Raw genomic sequence first — 19,791 nt, forward strand, 5'->3', positions numbered from 1 at the left:
CTCAGAGAAGCTAATATATCATTACCATGGTTTATTCTCTCAGAGAAGCTAATATCACATTACCATGGTTTATTCTCTCAGAGAAGCTAATATCATATTACCATGGTTTATTCTCTCAGAGAAGCTAATATCATATTACCATGGTTTATTCTCTCAGAGAAGCTAATATCATTACCATGGTTTATTCTCTCAGAGAAGCTAATATCATATTACCATGGTTTATTCTCTCAGAGAAGCTAATATCATTACCATGGTTTATTCTCTCAGAGAAGCTAATATCATATTACCATGGTTTATTCTCTCAGAGAAGCTAATATCATTACCATGGTTTATTCTCTCAGAGAAGCTAATATCATATTACCATGGTTTATTCTCTCAGAGAAGCTAATATATCATTACCATGGTCTATTCTCTCAGAGAAGCTAATATCATATTACCATGGTTTATTCCCTCAGAGAAGCTAATATCATATTACCATGGTTTATTCTCTCAGAGAAGCTAATATCATATTACCATGGTTTATTCTCTCAGAGAAGCTAATATCATATTACCATGGTTTATTCTCTCAGAGAAGCTAATGTCATTACCATGGTTTATTCTCTCAGAGAAGCTAATATCATATTACCATGGTTTATTCTCTCAGAGAAGCTAATATCATTACCATGGTTTATTCTCTCAGAGAAGCTAATATCATTACCATGGTTTATTCTCTCAGAGAAGCTAATATCATTACCATGGTTTATTCTCTCAGAGAAGCTAATATCATTACCATGGTTTATTCTCTCAGAGAAGCTAATATCATTACCATGGTTTATTCTCTCAGAGAAGCTAATATCATTTTACCATGGTTTATTCTCTCAGAGAAGCTAATATATCATTACCATGGTTTATTCTCTCAGAGAAGCTAATATCATTACCATGGTTTATTCTCTCAGAGAAGCTAATATATCATTACCATGGTTTATTCTCTCAGAGAAGCTAATATCATTACCATGGTTTATTCTCTCAGAGAAGCTAATATCATTACCATGGTTTATTCTCTCAGAGAAGCTAATATCATTACCATGGTTTATTCTCTCAGAGAAGCTAATATCATTACCATGGTTTATTCTCTCAGAGAAGCTAATATCACATTACCATGGTTTATTCCCTCAGAGAAGCTAATATCATTACCATGGTTTATTCTCTCAGAGAAGCACCCCAGTCAATGTTCCTGAAGGTACAGTATGTAAAACATATCGTTCTGACTTCCTACGTAATCCCATGTACACCACTGAATTCCTTAATCAAATGGTAGCCTAAAATGCAAATCAGTACAATTTCTATTCATTCAATTATGATGTAAATAAATCCTCCTGAATGGAATAAAGTGGTGGGATGAAGGAGGGATTAAGGAGAGAGAGAAAGAAAGAGTAAAAATGGCCTCTAAGAGGGATTTCCAGCGTTAAGGCTCTCTCTCTCGCTCGCTGTAACTTAACACTAATTGAATTCAGCGACATTGGTTAGAAATAATAATTCTGCTTTACAAAGCCATACTGAGGTTAAACATTTTATGTGTTCAGTGATCCTCATCGTGAAGAAAACATTTAGAAGGCATTCTTATAACTGCAGCCCTCCCTCCAAATGCACAATATGGTCTTAGTCCCCTTCTCAAAGTAAATACATTTATCTGAAAATGTTACAATTCCATGTTCAGTGGATTCAGTATAGACATAGTATAGGAGTGTATTATGACAAACAATATGACTTTGTTAAATCTGTGGTGATAGATTCAGTAAATGATTCCATTTTATTTAGTCAGCTTAGATAACTCTTTAATGTAACTAAATGTAATCGAAAATGTAATCTACGTGATTCCCTCAACATCATTATTTATCATGAGAGGTCCATAAACAATATCTAGTTAAGCTTCATACTCCAAGAAAGGTTAAAATCTTACCTTTCTGGTAAAAATAGTTATAATTTGCAGAGGTGTAGTCACTTTGAGGACACAAGCTCAAGCACACAGGACAAATATGATACAAATATGAAAATAGGAAATACTTTATGATGTATTTTCTATTCAACAAAACTGTATGAATCAGGCTGGAAATTACTTAGATTTTTTCTGAATATAGTTTAATCAATTTATTAAACGACTGACTATGATATTTCACCCTCCTTATAACTGTAAAATACATATTTGTATATTTAGTGTTAGAAAAAATTGTGCATCTTTTTTAAAGGTCTCTCTTGATCCAAACATCTGCCCCCATCGCTGTGAATGTCTCACAGAGCTCCAGCATGGCTTCCTGAACTTGGCACAGTCTCACAGAGCTCCAGCATGGCTTCCTGAACTTGGCACAGTCTCACAGCGCTCCAGCATGGCTTCCTGAACTTGGCACAGTCTCACAGAGCTCCAGCATGGCTTCCTGAACTTGGCACAGTCTCACAGAGCTCCAGCATGGCTTCCTGAACTTGGCACAGTCTCACAGAGCTCCAGCATGGCTTCCTGAACTTGGCACAGTCTCACAGAGCTCCAGCATGGCTTCCTGAACTTGGCACAGTCTCACAGAGCTCCAGCATGGCTTCCTGAACTTGGTACAGTCTCACAGAGCTCCAGCATGGCTTCCTGAACTTGGCACAGTCTCACAGAGCTCCAGCATGGCTTCCTGAACTTGGCACAGTCTCACAGAGCTCCAGCATGGCTTCCTGAACTTGGCACAGTCTCACAGAGCTCCAGCATGGCTTCCTGAACTTGGTACAGTCTCACAGAGCTCCAGCATGGCTTCCTGAACTCGTTAGGAATGCACCTTTCATCTCATCATTTAAAAACTACTACAGAAAGTGTTTTTTTGTTTAAAATCAATGAATTATTTTAGATGACCGGCTATAAATCCATCTCTGAATGTGCTACAGCGGGGAAACCATTCTCTCCTGCTGCGTTATGATATAAGGATTGTTAGTGGCTGTGACGCAGGGTTCAGCCAGGAGTTGATGGACAGTCGGTAGAGCGAATGAAATGGTAGGAGGGACATCCCAGCATCAAGTGGTGTCAGATTTCACATCCTGCTTCACACAGGCAGAGGAGACATACTCCTGTGTCCGTGAGAATCAGGGCTACCGCTCAATGCAATTTCCATATATGGTGTCCACAGACCCATTTAGACCTGAAAATGTCCGTCGGAACCGGTACCAGAATCAAGCAGGTTCTCAAAACAGGGGACTTTACATCTAAGAGGTTTTAAAGTAGACACTCAGACTGTAGCTGGTCAACTAGCCTTTATGTTTTTATCTACTGTAGATAAGGGATTTCACTGAGTCCTGAATCTGGGTTGACATACCAAATGTACTTCTAATGTGCACCATTTTTTTAGGGACAGAATTGGCACAATGATTAAGGCCATGTGACTTGTAGTTCTATAGATCATCAGAATCCTAGTTAGTTCTCTGAGACTTGGCATGTACACTGAGGGAGAGACCTCTACTCTACTCTACTCTGCTCTGCTCTGCTCTACTCTACTCTACTTTGCTCTACTCTAATCTACTCTGCTCTACTCTACTCTGCTCTACTGTACTCTACTCTACTCTGCTCTGCTCTGCTCTACTCTGCTCTGCTCTGCTCTACTCTACTCTACTCTACTCTACTCTACTCTACTCTACTCTACTCTACTCTACTCTGCTCTACTCTGCTCTGCTTGCACAATACTAATAGTCAACCACAACCTACATGTATGAATATTAGGGGAAATATAGAGCAGTTTGTTTCATGTCCCAAGTGTAATATAACTGTGAGTTGTTTCTTTTCTGAGGAGCAGAAGTTTAGAAGCGATCCTTGATAGCAGTTATGTCCTACTGTGTTGGTCTCATTGAGAATTAACACAGGACATAAACCGCTGTCTCTCTTTCTACTTTCTCAGTGTGTTTAGTTATTTTTCCAATCCCACAAGGTGTGTGTGTGTGTGTTGTGTGTTGTGTGTTGTGTGTTGTGTGGTGTGTGTGTGTGTGTGTGTGTGTGTGTGTGTGTGTGTGTGTGTGTGTGTTGTGTGTGTGTGTGTGTGTGTGTGTGTGTGTGTGTGTGTGTGTGTGTCCATGACAGGAAAGTAGTACCATGCTCTACCATGATTTAGAAGAGTTTAGACACTTTATTAATGAACTGTACCAGTGAGACTCCAGTGAATGAGAGGGCATAATACGGATGATCAGAGATGTACATATTATTTGACTGTATTTACAGAGTGAAAGTCAGTGTTTTCACATTATACACAAATTATTCTACAAATAAATCAACAGTTTGTAAATAACATAACATTAAATAAATTCAATCACCTTCCTATGGGTTTTACAGCTAAATATGCATAATAATGAAGACCTTCTCTGCTCTGCATAGAATTGATACATGTACTTTCATAATGGACAATTTGTGTTTTTTTTTTCCTATAATACTGCTCTCACAATGCAGACGTATGCAGGCTGTAGATAGAAAAACAAGAACTAAAGTCTTTGGCAAATGTGGTAAAAATACATTCACTTGACAGTAAAACGATGTAAGATAATGTTTGATCACGTTTTTCCATTCTTCCAGCCAGGTTGGTGTTACTGCTGGGATTTCAAGACAAACCAGCTGGATAAGTCACATGATGTCTTACGACAAAACAAAAACAAACAAATACAGGAAGTTGAAACCTTGACGAAGAAAAAAAAAATTGCATATGATTAAGGCATTAACTGAAATCTTTGCCTTTGCTTTTAGTTGAAACTTTTGTTGACACATCATTATGTGACGATGGCCACATCAGAATTAACTTACTATACTAACTATACTATGTCTGCGTATCAAATGGAACCCTATTCCCTACGTAGTGCACTACTTCTGGTCAAAAGTAGTGCACTATAAAGGGAATAGGGTGCCATTCAGGATCCATCGCACTTGACTATTTTATGATTAAATTAGTTAGTCACAGAAAAGAGTTAATTGATAAAATGTTATACTATATCTTAATGCCAAAGACTTAGGTTCAAACTTAAAATGTTAGCTAGCTAACTTGACGGGTTAAGTATGTGTGGATAGTAGCGTACTACATAAGGTAGAGACAAACTGGGGGAATTGCAGTAGTGTTACTGAAGCATCTCCAGACATAATGCTACTGGGAAGTCAATGAAACGGTCAACAGAAAGCAGCGACATCTGAAATGCCTTTCCAGACCAAAGGGTTATGATGAACTTCTTCTTCCTTTGAACGGTTATTCAAAAATAATAATATACTGTAAAACAAGACAAATAGGCATCCAGGTTCAAACGCCTGCATAATAGCGCTCCCAGTGTGTCAAACCTCCAGGTCAAAGTCTGCATAATAGCGCTCCCAGTGTGTCAAAACTCAAAAATAGTGCAAAATTAAAAACAAATACAAAATAGATTCTGCCTGATTATTTCTAGTATCCTGACAAATAAAAATGACAACAACAAAAAGTCAAGCATATTATCTGCAATTCATTAAGATGTCAATAACAATTATAAAAACAAAATAAAAAAATCTTTAAGAATATATTTACTAGTTTTTTTTTTAAATCTTGTAAATTAGAAGACCACGGTGTGTCACAATGTCCTTCTCATTTATCAATTCAGCGTTTTCTTTTTTCTTCTCTTTTTTCCCCGTCTGATTGTGTATCACAGAGAACACCGCCTTATAATCTGCTCCTGGCATCATCATCATCATCAAAAAAAGCAACTGATTCATTTAATCATGCTGAACGTTTGGTTGGTTACAGAATGACTGTACGTTTGTTTGTAATAGAGGAGTAGAACCAAGCCGCGGCAGCCTTAGTCGCATTGACGCCAATGTCTTTAGCATGGATCTCATTGCACTGCCCTTTGAGTAGAATGTTCAGACCGATGCAGAAGGAAGGGAACAACAGCCTGCTACTATACTGTTCTGGACTCTCAGCTCAGGACGGGTTCCTCCGTCAGCCGACAGATCAGTCAAGTAAAGGAACGTTTTGATCCATGAAGGAGGAAAAAACAAACGGAGGACCATTACAAAAAAGGAAAAGATACAAATTCCTCCTTGTCATTTTCAAAACTTTTACTTTTCTTTTTTTTTTTACCTCAGTAACCTCAGTAGTATCACGTATATATAGTCTTTCAAAGTCTCTAGTGGTAATGTACAGTCACGCAGATCAGAACCAAGAATTTTACATTTTTCACTACTTTGAAGTTATCCAAATTCATGGTTGATGGGAAGTTGTCTGCATGGTATCCTGAACGATCAGGTATTTTTCTGTTGTGTGTAGTAGTGTGGTATCCAGGAGGACAGTTCTTCTTCTGTTGTGTGTAGTCGTGTAGTATCCAGGAGGACAGTTCTTCTTCTGTTGTGTGTAGTAGTGTAGTATCCAGGAGGACAGTTCTTCTTCTGTTGTGTGTAGTAGTGTGATATACAGGAAATGGAGCTGCCTGTTAGCTGTCTTAACGGTATCCCCTCATGCCCTCTGTTCACACCGGGGCAACATGGACGCTGCCGAAGCCGTGGTTGTAGTCGTGGTGTAGGTGGTGGTGGTGGTGGTTGATTTGGTTTCCATGGTAACTAGTGGCGGTCATATGCCGTGGCAGCAGTAGGTGGTCCGGAACCTCTGGATGTGGCACTATAATAATAAGGGGAACCTGGAAGGTTAACAGAAGAAATGGACCGTTGGAAACAACATCCACCATAACCCACAAAACACTGTAATTATGTCTCCTGTTTTCTTCTCAATAACTGATATTCTAACGGCTGTATCCGCTAGCTGTCCTAAATTCATTAGAACGGCCAAGTCTAATACAATAAAAAAATGTTCCAATGCATTTTATTTTTTTGATAATTTAAGGGATATGTTAAAACAATAGACTAAGACTGTAGCGGTTGTGATATGCTCTAAGACTCCAGTCAGTCATACTCACTTAGTAACGCTGGGTTGCTGAATCGCCATGCCTCGTTGTAGGTTGTGTACTGTGGATGACTGTAAGGATTTCCTGTAAACTCACTCCCTGTAAAACAAACAAAACAATTAGCCTTTTTAAAGTCCCATTCCATTATCTTGTGAAACTCTTTCACTTGCTAGCCGTTTCCCGTCATATATAACATACAGGGTAATTTAATAGGCATTTCTGTGAGACTATTTAGTTCTTATTATTTCTCTCCATTTCATTTTAATGATGCAAGACTGAATGATCTGAAGAAAATCTGACAGTTGTGGTCTTTCGCGTCACACCCACTGTCATAGTATCTACTGTCCCTTATCTCTTAACACCCACTGTTATAGTATCTACTGTCCTGTACCTCTTAACACCTGCTGTTATAGTATCTACTGTCCTTTATCTCTTAACACCTGCTGTTATAGTATCTACTGTCCTTTATCTCTTAACACCTGCTGTTATAGTATCTACTGTCCCTTATCTCTTAACACCTGCTGTAATAGTATCTACTGTCCTGTATCTCTTAACACCTGCTGTCATAGTATCTACTGTCCTGTACCTCTTAACACCTGCTGTTATAGTATCTACTGTCCTGTACCTCTTAACACCTGCTGTTATAGTATCTACTGTCTTGTACCTCTTAACACCTGCTGTTATAGTATCTACTGTCTTGTACCTCTTAACACCTGCTGTTATAGTATCTACTGTCTTGTACCTCTTAACACCTGCTGTTATAGTATCTACTGTCTTGTAGTACACCCTCTTAAGGACCTGCCTCTTATTTTCAGTTTTCGCCTAAAATGACATACCCAAATCTAACTGCCTGTAGCTCAGGCCCTGAAGCAAGGATATACATATTCTTGGTACCATTTGAAAGGAAACACTTTGAAGTTTGTGGAAATGTGAAAGGAATGTAGGAGAATATAACACAATAGATCTGGTAAAAGATAATGCAAAGAAAAAACCAAACGTTATTTTGTATTTTTTTTGTACCATCATCTTTGAAATGCAAGAGAAAGGCTATAATGTATTATTCCAGCCCAGGTGCAATTTATATTTTGGCCACTAGATGGCAGCACTGCATGTGCAAAGTTTTAGACTGATTCAATGAACCACTGCATTTCTGTTCAAAATGTTGTATCAAGACTGTGTCTAATTTATTTATTATTATTATTAATACGTTTTCATGTTAAAAATTGTGCACTCTCCTCAAACAATAGTGTTCTTTCACTGTAATAGCTACTGTAAATTGGACAGTGCAGTTAGATTAACACGAATTTAAGCTTTCTGCCAATATCAGATATGTCTATGTCCTGGGAAATGTTCTTGTTACTTACAACCTCATGCTAATCTCATTAGCCTACGTTAGCTCAACCGTCCCGTGGACGGGACACTGATCCCGAAGAAGATGATATACTATATACTATGATACTATGACCTGCTGTCTTAGTATCTACTGTCCTGTACCTCTTCTATATTCCACATCATACAACTCTGAAGTATTTGAAATAAACACTGTGATTTTAACACATTTGCTAGGATCCTCTCTGATGGTTGAAATGGCATTATAAACTCTTGTTATAGACTTCCTCCGAGGAAAGGAACCCCTTTTCTATAGATCTGAACACCCAGGTATAGCTGTTTTGTGCCACAGAATTTCATTGCAGGCAGGAAGTAACTTAGACCATGCCAGTGAGCAATGCTGTTGGTCCAACACGTTTCTTTCTTTTATGAGACAATAAAAGGCTGAGATTTTAACAGTGTTTGGGGCCTGTCACTAAATCTTAGTGTCTGTGGGTCAGATAAACGAGGGGTTTAAAGGAGATCCACCAGCACCATGTTACTGCTGGTGGCTCGTGACTGATGAGAACGGCTGAGTGATAAAAATATATTTCATAAGACGTGGTGACAAAAACACATTGTGTTCTCCATCTTCAACCAGATGAACTGACTGTCATAGAAATAATAGACAGCACCTTACATCACAGTGACTTTACACTGTGGAACTACTCATGTAATTACAGTGACTTTACACTGTGGAACTACTCATGTAATTACAGTGACTTTACACTGTGGAACTACTCATGTAATTACAGTGACTTTACACTGTAGAACTACTCATGTAATTACAGTGACTTTACACTGTGGAACTACTCATGTAATTACAGTGACTTTACACTGTGGAACTACTCATGTAATTACAGTGACTTTACACTGTGGAACTACTCATGTAATTACAGTGACTTTACACTGTGGAACTACTCATGTAATTACAGTGACTTTACACTGTGGAACTACTCATGTAATTACAGTGACTTTACACTGTGGAACTACTCGTGTAATTACAGTGACTTTACACTGTGGAACTACTCATGTAATTACAGTGACTTTACACTGTGGAACTACTCATGTAATTACAGTGACTTTACACTGTGGAACTACTCATGTAATTACTGTGACTTTACACTGTGGAACTACTCATGTAATTACAGTGACTTTACACAGTGGAACTACTCATGTAATTACAGTGACTTTACACTGTGGAACTACTCATGTAATTACAGTGACTTTACACTGTGGAACTACTCATGTAATTACAGTGACTTTACACTGTGGAACTACTCATGTAATTACAGTGACTTTACACTGTGGAACTACTCATGCAATTACAGTGACTTTACACTGTGGAACTACTCATGTAATTACAGTGACTTTACACTGTAGAACTACTCATGTAATTACAGTGACTTTACACTGTGGAACTACTCAAGTAATTACAGTGACTTTACACTGTGGAACTACTCATGTAATTACAGTGACTTTACACTGTGGAACTACTCATGTAATTACAGTGACTTTACACTGTGGAACTACTCATGTAATTACAGTGACTTTACACTGTGGAACTACTCATGTAATTACAGTGACTTTACACTGTGGAACTACTCATGTAATTACTGTGACTTTACACTGTGGAACTACTCATGTAATTACAGTGACTTTACACAGTGGAACTACTCATGTAATTACAGTGACTTTACACTGTGGAACTACTCATGTAATTACAGTGACTTTACACTGTAGAACTACTCATGTAATTACAGTGACTTTACACTGTGGAACTACTCATGTAATTACAGTGACTTTACACTGTGGAACTACTCATGCAATTACAGTGACTTTACACTGTGGAACTACTCATGTAATTACAGTGACTTTACACTGTGGAACTACTCATGTAATTACAGTGACTTTACACTGTGGAACTACTCATGTAATTACAGTGACTTTACACTGTAGAACTACTCATGTAATTACAGTGACTTTACACTGTGGAACTACTCAAGTAATTACAGTGACTTTACACTGTGGAACTACTCATGTAATTACAGTGACTTTACACTGTGGAACTACTCATGTAATTACAGTGACTTTACACTGTGGAACTACTCATGTAATTACAGTGACTTTACACTGTGGAACTACTCATGTAATTACAGTGACTTTACACTGTGGAACTACTCATGTAATTACAGTGACTTTACACTGTGGAACTACTCAAGTAATTACAGTGACTTTACACTGTGGAACTACTCATGTAATTACAGTGACTTTACACTGTGGAACTACTCATGTAATTACAGTGACTTTACACTGTGGAACTACTCATGTAATTACAGTGACTTTACACTGTGGAACTACTCAAGTAATTACAGTGACTTTACACTGTGGAACTACTCATGTAATTACAGTGACTTTACACTGTGGAACTACTCATGTAATTACAGTGACTTTACACTGTGGAACTACTCATGTAATTACAGTGACTTTACACTGTAGAACTACTCATGTAATTACAGTGACTTTACACTGTGGAACTACTCATGTAATTACAGTGACTTTACACTGTGGAACTACTCATGTAATTACAGTATAAAGAGTTACAATGTACATATCACAAACAAACATAAATACAATATTTTACCAACGTGACTGCCGGACATCAAAACCCCATGTGTATTAACCAGAAAAAGACCACATCTCTTTGTGTTTAATTCATATTCCACAGTAGCAGTTACACTGCCTTCACAAGGTATTCACACGCCCTGACTTTTTTTCCCACATTTTGTTGTTACAAAGAGTCATTCAAATAGTTTTAATTGTCATTTTTTTGTCAATGGTCTACATAGTGTAACATCAAAGTGGAAGAAAGATTGTAACATTTGTAAAAAAAAAAAAAAAAAAAAAAATGTATGGCAATAAAACACTAATTTACATAAGTATTCACACACCTGAGTCAATACGTGTTAGAATCACACAGTGATTACAGCTGTGAGTCTTTCTGGGTAAGTCTCTAAGAGCTTTCCACACCTGGATTGTACAATATTTACCCATTATTCTTTTTAAAATTCTTCAAGCTCTGTGAAGTTGGTTGTTTATTATTGCTGTAATTAATAACTGTACCATGCTCAGAAGGATATTCAATGTCAACCAATAGTTGCCCTTTTTTGCGAGCCATTGGAGAAAAAACCTCCCTGGTCTTTGTGGTTGAGGGACCAGAGGGTACAGAAGTGGGGTAGTCATTTAAAAATCATATTAAACACTATTATTGGATACAGAGTCCATGCAATTTATTATGTGACTCGTTAAGCTCATTTTTACTCCTGAACTTATTTAGGATCTCCATAACAAAGGGGTTGATTACTTATTGACTCACGACATTTCAGCTTTTCATTTTTAATTCATTTGTAAACATTTAAACATAATTCCCCTTTGACATTATGAGGTACTGTGTGTATCAGTGACACTAAATCAGAATGGAATCATTTTTAAATTCAGGCTGTAACACCTGAAAATGTGGAAAAAGTCAAGGAGTGTGACTACTTTCTGAAGGTGCTGTATGTGTTGTTGATACTCTACGCTGAAACTCAAATTAAAATCACCAGTGTGCATTGCATCCAGTGGACAAAACAGTGATCGTACGGATGGACGCAGGAGAGCGCGGGAGAGCGAGTCTGAATCCTGAAGCCATTTGAGCATGCTGTAATCGGTTAATGATTTTCTAACACAGCTGTGCACTCGATTGGATTTCCTTTCCGCATGGGTTGATCAGCTCAAAGAAAAATGGTGGTGCGTGCTGCTGTGTTGGGGTATACGAGCACAGGGAGGGGGAATACCAGGAAACAGCCAGTGAATCAGTGCCGTAACCAGAATGCATCCTGTCCCATCCCGTCTTGCCCCAGTGTCTGGTTGGTGTGTTCTGGCAGTGAAACACTAGCCCTGGCCCAGCCGGACCCTCCTTAGAGAGATAGTGATTTAAATATTGACTGGCCTCCCATGCCGCTGTGTTGTGACCCTTCACTGTTTGTTGTGAACCTGAACTGCAGGTTAAGTAGAGGGGGAAAGGGAGGTGCTCTGACCACAGAGGAGGCCGAGTGGATGACTGGGAGGGAGACGGAGGAGAGGAGATCGCTAGCTGTTTATCGACGGCTCCTGGGAATGCCTCATGCACTGTATACACCACAGAGAGATAATGAGTTAAGATACTGGAGTGGAACTGAGAGGACATGTCTTTTAACCATGTCTCTGTCTGTCTCTGTCCTTTAACCATGTCTCTGTCTGTCTCTGTCCTTTAACCATGTCTCTGTCTGTCTCTGTCCTTTAACCATGTCTCTGTCTGTCTCTGTCCTTTAACCATGTCTCTGTCTGTCTCTGTCCTTTAACCATGTCTCTGTCTGTCTCTGTCCTTTAACCATGTCTCTGTCTGTCTCTGTCCTTTAACCTGTCTGTCTCTCAGTTATCTCTGTCCTTTAACCTGTCTGTCTCTCAGTTTTCCAGCAGGACTAGTTTCTTGATAGCCTACATGTAATTCTGTGTGCTGTATGTCCACTCTACAGGTCATTGCTTTATTTGAGAGACAGTTAATACAATCTTCAAATGAAAATAACATATTAAACTAAAATGTAATATCTACACAAAGTAGACTCACCAGGAACCATTCCGGCCAGTGTTGAGGTGGGGTAGCTGCCTTGACCGGTGGGGGGTACGTGAGGGGGATAACCCGGTAGGGTTGTGTTGGCCATGTCTCGACCTGGAGAGAGAGAGAGAGAACACACATACAATCAATAGATGGTCCTCCAAGACAAAATACTAAACCACCCCTTAGAAACAGGACCAAACCATACCTCTTAGAGGTTAGAAACAGGACTAAACCACCCCTCTCAGAGGTTAGAAACAGGACTAAACCACCCCACTCAGAGGTTAGAAACAGGACTAAACCACCCCTTAGAAACAGGACCAAACCATACCTCTTAGAGGTTAGAAACAGGACTAAACCACCCCTCTCAGAGGTTAGAAACAGGACTAAACCACCCCTTAGAAACAGGACCAAACCATACCTCTTAGAGGTTAGAAACAGGACTAAACCACCCCTCTCAGAGATTAGAAACAGGACTAAACCACCCCTTAGAAACAGGACTAAACCACCCCTCTCAGAGGTTAGAAACAGGACTAAACCACCCCTTACAAACAGGACCAAACCATACCTCTTAGAGGTTAGAAACAGGACTAAACCACCCCTCTCAGAGATTAGAAACAGGACTAAACCACCCCTCTCAGAGGTTAGAAACAGGACTAAACCACCCCTCTCAGAGGTTAGAAACAGGACTAAACCACCCCTTAGAAACAGGACCAAACCATACCTCTTAGAGGTTAGAAACAGGACTAAACTACCCCTTAGAAACAGGACCAAACCATACCTCTTAGAGGTTAGAAACAGGACTAAACTACCCCTTAGAAACAGGACCAAACCATACCTCTTAGAGGTTAGAAACAGGACTAAACCACCCCTCTCAGAGATTAGAAACAGGACTAAACCACCCCTTAGAAACAGGACTAAACTACCCCTCTCAGAGGTTAGAAACAGGACTAAACTACCCCTTAGAAACAGGACCAAACCATACCTCTTAGAGGTTAGAAACAGGACTAAACCATCCCTTAGAAACAGGACTAAACCACCCCTCTCAGAGGTTAGAAACAGGACTAAACCACCCCTCTCAGAGGTTAGAAACAGGACTAAACCACCCCTTAGAAACAGGACTAAACCACCCCTCTCAGAGATTAGAAACAGGACTAAACCACCCCTTAGAAACAGGACCAAACCATACCTCTTAGAGGTTAGAAACAGGACTAAACCACCCCTCTCAGAGGTTAGAAACAGGACTAAACCACCCCTCTCAGAGGTTAGAAACAGGACTAAACCACCCCTTACAAACAGGACCAAACCATACCTCTTAGAGGTTAGAAACAGGACTAAACCACCCCTCTCAGAGATTAGAAACAGGACTAAACCACCCCTCTCAGAGGTTAGAAACAGGACTAAACCACCCCTCTCAGAGGTTAGAAACAGGACTAAACCACCCCTTAGAAACAGGACCAAACCATACCTCTTAGAGGTTAGAAACAGGACTAAACTACCCCTTAGAAACAGGACCAAACCATACCTCTTAGAGGTTAGAAATAGGACTAAACCACCCCTCTCAGAGGTTAGAAACAGGACTAAACCACCCCTCTCAGAGGTTAGAAACAGGACTAAACCACCCCTTAGAAACAGGACCAAACCATACCTCTTAGAGGTTAGAAACAGGACTAAACCACCCCTCTCAGAGATTAGAAACAGGACTAAACCACTCCTTAGAAACAGGACTAAACTACCCCTCTCAGAGGTTAGAAACAGGACTAAACTACCCCTTAGAAACAGGACCAAACCATACCTCTTAGAGGTTAGAAACAGGACTAAACCATCCCTTAGAAACAAGACTAAACCACCCCTCTCAGAGGTTAGAAACAGGACTAAACCACCCCTCTCAGAGGTTAGAAACAGGACTAAACCACCCCTTAGGAACAGGACCAAACCATACCTCTTAGAGGTTAGAAACAGGACTAAACTACCCCTTAGAAACAGGACCAAACCATACCTCTTAGAGGTTAGAAACAGGACTAAACCACCCCTCTCAGAGGTTAGAAACAGGACTAAACCACCCCTCTCAGAGGTTAGAAACAGGACTAAACCACCCCTTAGAAACAGGACTAAACCACCCCTCTCAGAGGTTAGAAACGGGACTAAACCACCCCTTTATGGAGGTTAGAAACGGGACCATGTTTGTGTTCCAAATGGCAGCCTATTCCCTACATAGTGAACTACTTTTTACCAGGGCCCATTGGGCATATAGGGTCCATAGGGCTCTGGTTAAAAGTAGTGCACTATGTAGGGAATAGGCTGCCATTTGGGATGCACAACATCTAATCACACAATCTCCCTTGAACAGAAAAGAGTCATTGTAAATCACTGTAAAACCATGAAACATGTGACATGTTTATAACCTAAATGTCTGTGTATGAAACTTAAACATTAGGTGTTTAGATTAGCCATGAAGAGTTCCCATCTTAAACACAAGTGTTAAGAACGCAATATTAAACATGATAGTCAGCTTTTTCCAGTCAGTTTCCAACCAGGACAAACACCTATATAGGTGTTCAGATTTTAAACACTTTTCCATTGTTCTGTTCAGAGTGCATTTAGTCATTAGAAATTGATGTGACTTTCCATGTCTTTAATTCAGATCAGTGTTAGGAATGAATGTCTGCCACCTTACCTACATTTCAGAACAACTGAACAGGACATTTCAGTCAACAAATATTTTCAATCACGTGGTGTTGTTGTTACTCAACTGTGTTGAGCTAATTTTCACTAACTCTCTTAGAGTTAACTCTCTCAGCGGGGGGGGCTCATTATCATATTTCCCAGCATGCTTCGTTGATCTTTAGAATAGTTTGCTTTAATATCTGTTTTTCCTCATGCACATTGATTGAATAAATGATCTTATACTCATAAAAAGATAAATAACTCAAAATGTTCTAAACTAATCCAATCTGTAAGGGGTTGGATTTATTCCACCCGTTACTGAGATGGTTGTTCCAGTTTAGATGGTTTAGGTCAGGGGTCACCAATTACAATCAGCTGACGGCCCAGTTTTTTTTGAGTGGATGGTGAAATTACAAGTAATTTGTAGTCTGCAAATTGACAGCAAGAAGCCCAAACAGACTTAATATTTGACTAAAATGTAATAATTTCAAACCTTGTTTACCATCTTATATGATCACATATACTGTATATGTGTATTATGAGTAGGAATCCTTCGGGAACAGATTTGCAACAACAAAAAAATACAGAAATCCCCAGTTGGGGAGCCCTGGTTTAAGTAGTCTGTTTATTAAGTCCTTCACCATAGCAGCCATTCTGAGTGCTGGTTGTGGATGATAAAATATTATAATTGTTGGATATCCTCCCTCTGGCTGGATTCTGATAGGAATTACTCATCACTTCACAAACCAGCATATTGTGACTTGCAGGTCTGATGTGGCCCATGAGCCAGGATTTTCAGACCACAATGTGGAGGATAACTAGGCCATAACTAGAGACCGTATGACATATATAACATGAGGTCATTAAGGGTTTATTTTTAATTGAAACACATTCACGTAGTCAGTCATCTGGTGAAAGCTTCAGTAGTAGAAGTTATTGAAGGAAACAATCATATCTCTGTCACTAACAAACACAGGGATTGGTGGTTATCTCTCACATTCATTTGAAAGGCACGCTGGGAAATATGCAAATATGGCTTTACACTCTACAGTGTTAAAACAACACCCCCAGTGTTTAGTGTATAAAACCTAATGACTTGTACTGAATAAACGTTTTCATGTGTTTAAAAAGTATTACAGCGAATAAACATGCACTGGTGTTTACAATCTAAACACTGTGACACGTTTTCATTGAAATTCAAAATGCCTTGATGTGTTTAAAAAGTGTTCCAGAAAAGTGATCAGATCCTAAACACTTGGTTTACAGTGCAGGTATAATGACCAGACAATGGCCTACACCCTAGTGACCAGAGAATACATATACTGTAGTCTATAGTGACCAGAGAATAAATATACTGTAGTCTATAGTGACCAGAGAATAAATATACTGTAGTCTATAGTGACCAGAGAATAAATATACTGTAGTCTATAGTGACCAGATAATAAATATACTGTAGTCTATAGTGACCAGAGAATAAATATACTGTAGTCTATAGTGACCAGATAATAAATATACTGTAGTCTATAGTGACCAGAGAATAAATATACTGTAGTCTATAGTGACCAGAGAATAAATATACTGTAGTCTATAGTGACCAGAGAATAAATAGACAGTGGTCTATAGTGACCAGATAATAAATATACTGTAGTCTATAGTGACCAGAGAATAAATATACTGTAGTCTATAGTGACCAGAGAATAAATATACTGTAGTCTATAGTGACCAGAGAATAAATATACTGTAGTCTATAGTGACCAGAGAATAAATATACTGTAGTCTATAGTGACCAGAGAATAAATATACTGTAGTCTATAGTGACCAGATAATAAATATACTGTAGTCTATAGTCACTTCAATGAGAGATGTTGTCCTAAGCATAAAGTACTTTTAACATTAAGGTAGTTAGAACTTTCATTCAACAGACATCTGCAGACTCATAATGTGTCTCAGGAATCACAAAGCCAGTCAACAGAATCCTCATCACACACTGTCAACACAAGCAACCGTCACTCCTCTTCTGTCTTTTTCCTCCCACTAATACTACATCGGAAGCCAAAAGACCAAGTGCCTCATGGGACAGAAACCACATCAAAGAATCATGCAGAAGTACGTAGAAGAATGAAGAGGAAAACTCTGTTCATTACTGCATTCAAACTAGTCTAAACATAGCCTGCTTTACTGGACCCCAGATCCCTGTCCTCCTCCTCTCCTCCAACACACACACACACGCACGCACGCACGCACAGACGCACGCACACACACGCGCACACACACACACACACACACACACCCCACACGCACGCACGCACGCACGCACGCACCCACACACACACACACACACACACACACACACACACACACACACACACACACACACACACACACACACACACACACAGTCCTGAAGCAGCAGAGCACCCCCACCACGACGACTGTAGTTCTAAAGCCAAAGCCAGTTTGTCTGTCCATACAGTATTGGCCCCTTGTACAGAGCTACTAGCTAGCGTCACTATGGACCCCGCGTTAGTTATTCAGCCCTGCTCCGTATTCAGGCCTGTAATTAGACATGACAGCTGGGTTTCCTACCCTGTCCTACCCCTGCAGCCAGGCTGTTTGAGCTGCGGGCACGTAGTTCCCGAGCGCTCAGGAACCCTCCGCCCCAGCGAAGGCCAGCCAAAGGGACGGAGAGGGAGAAAGGGAAAGAGAGAGGGAGGCCCCTGCAATATTGTTTAGCCGTGAGGGACACTGTGATTCACTGGGGTTAAATCAGCTCTCAATGGAGCTTTAATGAGCGACCCCAGTAGCCATAACACACCATAACACCCCATAATACCCCATGATACCACAGGACACAGTTTTATGAAGGCATCTTTGACTGCGCATACTCTGGTTTTCAATTGCTGTTGTTTATTTCAGTTAATAACGGCAATGCAGCTGACATGGGGTGAAGAAATGGCCAGGACCATACAAGTGTTTCAGACACGGTTGCCTCTCTCCTCACCAACCGTAACGATCAACTACATTCATTTAACGGAGGAAACACATGTGGATTAGCCTAAAGTATACAGTAGATGATCAAATAACTGTAAACTACTGTAGACTAGTTTCAGTCTTAAACATACACATGGTTATTGTTCTGTGAAAAATTAGGAAAAGTTATTTTTCAAAGGAAGGTTTTCTTTTAGTGCAGTGATGTCATTCATGTGAATGGAAGACCATTCATGAGTAATAAGAATTAGTCTGTTACAGACCAGTGTGTAATAAGAATTAGTCTGTTACAGACCAGTGTGTAATAAGAATTAGTCTGTTACAGACCAGTGTGTGATAAGAATTAGTCTGTTACAGACCAGTGTGTGATAAGAATTAGTCTGTTACAGACCAGTGTGTGATAAGAATGAGTCTGTTACAGACCAGTGTGTGATAAGAATTAGTCTGTTACAGACCAGTGTGTGATAAGAATTAGTCTGTTACAGACCAGTGTGTGATAAGAATTAGTCTGTTACAGACCAGTGTGTGATAAGAATTAGTCTGTTACAGACCAGTGTGTGATAAGTAATAAGAATTAGTCTGTTACAGACCAGTGTGTAATAAGAATTAGTCTGTTACAGACCAGTGTGTGATAAGTAATAAGAATTAGTCTGTTACAGACCAGTGTGTGATAAGAATTAGTCTGTTACAGACCAGTGTGTAATAAGTAATAAGAATTAGTCTGTTACAGACCAGTGTGTGATAAGAATTAGTCTGTTACAGACCAGTGTGTGATAAGTAATAAGAATTAGTCTGTTACAGACCAGTGTGTAATAAGGATTAGTCTGTTACAGACCAGTGTGTAATAAGAAGTCAAAGAGAACTGTTGGAGTAGGTGGGGGGTCCTACACAGAGAGGGTGGTGTGTGTGTGTGTGTGTGTGTGTGTGTGTGTGTGTGTGTGTGTGTGTCGAGAGCGGGTTGTATAGGGGTAAAGGATAGAGGGGCAGTATTCATGGATAAGAGCACACACACAGGGGGTGGACAGACACAGAGCACATTGTGTGTAGGACTAAGCGGCACAATAGCTAAAGGGCCCTTGGTTTCATTAACGTCTTGAGGTCCCCGTGTTTCACAGTCTCAAGAGCATGGTTCAGTTTACCTCCTTGAGCTGACCTCCTGGAGTCATCGGGATAGGGAGCAACTCACTACAGCTTCAGGAGTCAGCTCTCCAAGAGACAATGGGCTTTTCACT

At 39.7% G+C, this 19,791-nt stretch overlaps 1 protein-coding gene across 1 annotated transcript in view; it reads right to left on the reverse strand.

Annotated features, from left to right (window-relative positions):
- Positions 1-4,101: 4,101 nt before the first annotated feature.
- Positions 4,102-19,791, reverse strand: part of pax2b (paired box 2b) — a 46,287-nt gene continuing 30,597 nt past the window's right edge. Inside the window, exons 4-6 of the mRNA XM_029699258.1 lie at positions 12,917-13,018; positions 6,913-6,999; positions 4,102-6,617 (exon numbers count right to left, since the gene is read on the reverse strand). Of these exons, the coding sequence (XP_029555118.1) occupies positions 6,469-6,617; positions 6,913-6,999; positions 12,917-13,018 (338 nt within the window). The 3' untranslated portion in view covers positions 4,102-6,468. The remainder of the gene's footprint in view (positions 6,618-6,912; positions 7,000-12,916; positions 13,019-19,791) is intronic.

Source organism: Salmo trutta, chromosome 18 (assembly GCF_901001165.1).
Source record: "Salmo trutta chromosome 18, fSalTru1.1, whole genome shotgun sequence".
Taxonomy (NCBI): Eukaryota; Metazoa; Chordata; class Actinopteri; order Salmoniformes; family Salmonidae; genus Salmo; species Salmo trutta.